This window comes from Enhydra lutris, unplaced genomic scaffold (assembly GCF_002288905.1).
Source record: "Enhydra lutris kenyoni isolate GAN:26980312 unplaced genomic scaffold, ASM228890v2 scaffoldscaffold68, whole genome shotgun sequence".
Taxonomy (NCBI): Eukaryota; Metazoa; Chordata; class Mammalia; order Carnivora; family Mustelidae; genus Enhydra; species Enhydra lutris.
The window spans coordinates 9801396-9807429 of NW_019154152.1; the positions used below are offsets into that span (position 1 = coordinate 9801396).

The 6034-nt window shown below is 36.9% G+C and overlaps 1 protein-coding gene across 1 annotated transcript; it reads left to right on the forward strand.

Annotated features, from left to right (window-relative positions):
- The first annotated feature begins 1690 nt into the window (after positions 1-1690).
- Positions 1691-2632, forward strand: LOC111159517 (olfactory receptor 52E1-like). The gene is given in 1 exon segment (XM_022522041.1): positions 1691-2632. A coding segment is annotated over 1 exon segment (942 nt).
- Positions 2633-6034: the final 3402 nt, after the last annotated feature.

The following is a 6034-nucleotide window of genomic DNA, read 5'->3' on the forward strand; positions in this document are numbered from 1 at the left end:
CTTGATGTAATAATTTGCTTAACTAATTATCTTAACTGTTTCCTCCCTGTACCTGTGATCAAACCCTTCTTTCTAGGATTTCTTAAGCAATTTGCCCAAGACCCAAGTTGCAATGCACCCTTCCAACTCACACACACACACACACACACACGCTTCCATCCCCAGACACAATGTCTAATACAGTTACTCTGGCTAATGTAGTTTGTAGCTTGTTTCTCACTTGCACGGGGCTTAGCAGTCTCACAGAATACTGAGCAGAGGAACAAGGGAAAGGCCTAATTCTATCTATAGGGAGTGGAGCACATCAAAGGTGATCTATAACAATAATACATTTACTTCAGCCCTCCAGGTTCTTCCAAACTTGTCATGTCAGTAAGGAGATAGCCTTCTAGTGGTATGGATTAGATCTACTTTCCTGCTAGTGGTAACTTCTTAAAATTGTAATTCTTATTATCTACTGAGTTCCAGACCTTCTCTCTCTGTGTGCAGACATCTCTCTATCTATCTGCCTGTCTATCTGTCTATCTATCTATCATCTATTATTTATTTATCTATCATCTATCCATATGGGTGTATAAGAAAGAGAAGGCAAGAGGTTTTAATCAGAATGTGCTTAGAGTTATTAAAGCATATATATTGTAATAAATTATATAGTCATATAAATGAAGGGTTTAGTTTCCAGGAGTGGTGTGTATAAATTAATTTACTATATTTGTGAATTTTGTGATATTTTATAAAACTGTACATTAATGTTTCTGTGCCCATGTGTAGATCTGTGTTTCTTTCTGGACAGACATCGGCAGGAAGGCACTTAAAGGGCAAAGCTCTATTTACCTACCATCAGAACAGAAATGAAGAGGAATATGTGAATATTTTTCTAAGCAGACCCAGATTAAAAGGATTATCTTGAAATGAAGTTTGGTATGGCTTTTTGATAAAACCTCAAGGCAGATTTATTCTCTGATATTGGTACCAGGAAGAAAGTAGAGATCAGAAGATGACTAGAGCATGAAAAACTTTCTTGGGGACTTAAACAGTGAGAAGCCTACATAGATCCAAAATTGTCTTAGAAATTTCTGTTTTGGTGCACTTGACGTTTCCTTGAAGACACATTATATATGTTCAGCTCAGAAATGTGATACATACAGAATCATAATGGTTGTTATTGCATTTATGTTTATGTTCCTACCTTGTACATAATGTTTATAGTTATAAATCAAATAATATTTCTATAAAATACTAAATAATTTTCAGGAAATATTTTGTGCACCTAAGAAGCAAGGGAAAAACTTTATCTTGGCACTTATTTTCTTAATTTAAATGGTTCATTTGCATAACTGTTTCAACCACTAAAACCTTAAGTTCCATCAAAAAAGGAACCTTCTCTAACTCATCTTTTGCTATCAGTCTTAGCACAGAACTTGGCACATCTATATTAGGTACTCAGAAAATTTTGGTTGAATAACAATATTCAATTTAAGTGAATGGATATGATGATGTATACTGAAATCATGTGGCTTCAATTTACCATTCAATTTTGTACACTTTCAGGTCTCAATGATGGGTAGGTACAATAAATGTTTCACTGATTCCTTCATTTTCTCTGTGTGCTAAGCAAGGAGGAAGCTTATTCAGTGAATGGGAGGTATTTGATCTATAATATCTTTCACTATAAAAATATCCCAGGAAGATGGTCTCACTTAATACCACCCTATTTCATCCTTACTCTTTCTTCCTTCTGGGGATACCTGGTCTGGAACATATACATATGTGGATTGGTTTCCCTTTCTTTGCTGTGTATCTGACAGCTGTTCTTGGGAATATCAGCATCCTTTCTGTGATTGAGACTGAGAGCAGCCTCCACCAGCCCATGTTCTACTTCCTGGCCATTCTGTCATCTATCGACCTGGGCCTGTCCACATCCACCATCCCCAAGATGCTTGGCATCTTCTGGTTCAACCTGAGAGAAATCTCCTTTGAGGGATGTCTCATCCAGATGTTCTTTATCCACCTCTGCACTGGCATGGAGTCGGCGGTGCTCGTGGCCATGGCCTATGATCGCTATGTGGCCATCTGTAACCCTCTTCAGTATTCACTGGTGTTGACAAACGAGGTGGTAGTCATCATTGCAATGATAATCCTACTGAGAACTTTGTCTTTTGCCATACCCTTCGTTCTACTCATCCTACGGTTACCATTTTGTGGACACCAAATTATTCCTCATACTTACTGTGAGCACATGGGCATTGTCCGCCTGTCCTGTGCCAGCATCAGGGTCAACATCATCTATGGTTTATGTGCCATCTCTATCCTGATGTTGGACATCATAGCTATTGTCATTTCCTATGTCCAGATCCTTCGTGCTGTCTTTTGACTGCCTTCCCACGATGCCCAGCTCAAAGCACTGAGCACCTGCGGCTCTCACGTGTGTGTCATGTTGGCTTTCTACACTCCTGCATTTTTTTCATTTATGACCCACAGGTTTGGCCAGAATATTCCACACTATATCCACATCCTTTTGGCTAATTTCTACGTAGTCATTCCACCTGCTCTGAACCCTGTAATCTATGGGGTCAGAACTAAACAGATTAGAGAACAGGTGCTGAAACTCTTTTCCAAGAAAACAACATAACCCTTGTAAAGAATCAAATTAAGGAAAGGAGCAGAACTGATTGTCTTTGTTCAGAATGGAAAAAGAACTTTTGGAAGTTATGCAGACCCCTCTCAGGAAGACCTGTGAGCCTCCTTCCCAAACCCAGAAAATGGAAGGTGAGACCCATGTTAAATGCATGAATAAAAGGGTCTTATAATTTTCCATTGCATGGAAATAATTCAGTTTCCCCACGTGGAAGAGAACAAACCCTTTGTTCTGCTTTCATTAGGACTAAACACATCACATTCTTCAATTAACATCATTTTGAAGCAAAACCAACCCTCCAAAAAGAAGACACCACACAAATAATTATAATAAAACCTGTAAATTCCCTCATATCCTAATTTAAACAAAGATAGTTCGTTGCCCTTATTATGCTGGTTCCCAAAATAATAGATGATGAAACACTTCCCACATGCCTGGCCTCCCTCTCATAAAGAATGTTATTTTTGACTCTACCATGTTAATGTTGTTAGACATGAAATTGATCCTGTGACTATGATAATCATGTGAGAAAGGTAGAGATTTTCTACCATGAACAGAATTGTAAAAACTTGTTAATCGTGGAAAATTCATAGTTTTTTTTGTTTGTTTTAAAGCTGCGTTGTGTTCCTTTTAGATGGATGAGTGTTTATAGAGCCTAATTTATTGATCTTTTTTTTCAAACAAACAATTATTTTTCAAACAGTTATGTTTCTGTGTCTTGTGACACTTCACAGAGGAGTTTCTCTCTCATGGAAAGCAGGAAATTTTAGCAATGTTCCAAGTCCAGTATTAGCCAAGTGTGTACCTGTGCACTAAGACATTACTCAGTGTTCTCTAGTTCTAGGTGGTATTATTGACATTATTTGTAGAAAGAAGTCAGGAGAAATATATTTGTAAATTTTGACCAATAAAACTAAAATTTTAGCTATACTTTCACTGCAGAATTTCTCAGATCTTTCAACTAACAAATATTCATTTGAAACTTTAAGATAATACTGGCTTCAGATTGCTCCTTTGACCAAAATACGACACTAATATTCCATAGCATGAAATTCAGAAAAAAAAAATCCTACTTATATTTATTATAATAGAAGAGTTGCTGTCATAAATTCTTCAAGGGAGTTTATATTAATTGACATCACATCCTGAATTTGAAGCTGTCAGTTATGCTGTGTAATTTATAAGCACAAGTGGCTGTTCCTGGAACCCTCTTGCGACCCTGAACTCAACCCCTATCTATCTATTTATTCTACTTATGAAGTGGATTTTAATAATGTGGCCTCAATTATATCTTCAATGATTTGGTTAGAGTTCAATCTGTTTATATGTGTTTTGGCTAGCTTTTGGAAAATTGGTACTTAGCCTTTAAATAGCTAAATCCACCAATGTAGTCACCTGGGCCTGAAGTCTGCGTTAGAAGGTTGCTAAGTACAGATTCAAGTTATTTCATAGGTAAAGGACTATTCAGGTCATCGAATTCTTCATGTTTTTGCTTTGAATGTCTTCAGTGAATGTATCACATTCCTCTAACTTTACCTTGTGTTCAGGTTGTGGCTGATGAGTTAGGTTTTCTTGATGTCTACCCCACTGTCAATGTTAGATCTTCTCTTTGTTCCTGTGCTGCAGTAAGGCCACCCTCCATGTTCTGCACAATCCCTCAGGTATAGAGCACTATTACTTGTTCCTCAAACCCTGCTAATCTGGTGGTAAGAGCCAGAGGACATTAAATACCATCTGGTCTGGTTTAGCCTGTCTTGATCAGGTAGTATGTTCCTGAGTCTTGAAAATGAAATATCCTCAGTGATTCTGCCCCTTGCCTAGCACCGTAGGACATGTCTAAGGAACTTGTCTCACCCTGGGTTATAGAGTTTGTTTTTGCTCCTTTGTCTCAGCAGCAGTGGGCCTCCACTTGTGCTCTTCCTCCAAGTGAAGGCTTTTATTCCTTAGGGGAGAGAACTTGAGTGAGGAGTCTTTCCCATCTTATAGTGACAGCTATTCCCCTCCACCAGGCCTGGTCCATGATGAAGGTCTAGTCCTACACTCAGATTCTTATGAGTACCTGGTCTACTCTAGGGAGAAAAACATGAGTAAGTGTGAATTCCCCTTTGTGTCATATATATATATATATTACTCCCAGATATTCTGTATTTTCATATAGGTTTATACTCAGCTGTGAATAATTTGGTTTAAATTTTAACAAATTCTTTATTGTGGCTTGTACAGTATCTGACACATGCCCCTAGTAAGCACAGAATCATGTTCCATCTCTTTTCGGAGTTACCTATCTTTCCTTAAATTTTTGGATTAGTTATTCACACTGTGATTTGAACTTTCTGACAGGTCCAAGAAAATTGTGAGGTCTTTTTTATTATTCACCACATAGTTTTTGTCATAATGTTTTAAGTGACATTCTTTCCAACCTTTTGTATTTGAAGTAAGAACTATAAAACTCTGTAGGAATTTTAACTCATGCCACATTCTCTGAGTAGGATATCTGTGTGTTTATTCTCAGCATCCTACAACTGTGGCATGGACATTGGATCACTGAATTATAAATATACAGAATGATTGATGAGAAGTAAATGAGATTTTTTTTATGGGATACACCACAGACATTTTGAGTCTAATAGTTTTAGAAAGGGCCTAAGCAATATGTATCTTTAAGATGGTCCAAGCCTAAATTTTGAAAACTATCATTCTAGAAAGTTGAAACTTGGTTAATAACCAAATTGGGTGATTGTTAGATGGAGAAAATGGGATAAACCTTAGAAAGTGAAATGAATGCAGAACTGGCTAAGGCAAAACTGGATATCACTCTAACGTCCAACACACACACACACACACACACACACTCCACACATACCACACACTCCACATAGTACCTACTTAAGCTAACCTAATCCACAGAAATTTGCTTAGTTGCCTACCTGATGTTCCTGATGTCCTATCTTCTGAAACTATTCTTGAAATTCTATAACCCCTAGCCTAGATTGATTCTATGTCTCCTTTCTAATTCTATTTTAGCACTTGTCACATTGATATGTCAGGGTGAAAATGTTAATATGTAACTAGGTATAGAGTAGTGGTTGAAAATATAAACCTGGTGTCAAACTTCCTAGGTTCAAATTCTATCTCCATTTTGAATCATCTCTATGACTATGAGAAAGTCAACTGATTTCTCTATTTTTCAGTTTCCTTACTTGTAAAATGTAGATATTAATCCTAAAAATCACTTTTAGTTTGCATGAGAATTTAATGGGTTGATATAAAGAACTCAGGCTATGAGAATGCACACATTTTAAAAGTGTTACACATTATTATACTGAAAATAAATGTTTATTACATCTGAATCAACTATATCAGACTATAGGAACAAAATATTTCTAGGCAATTCTT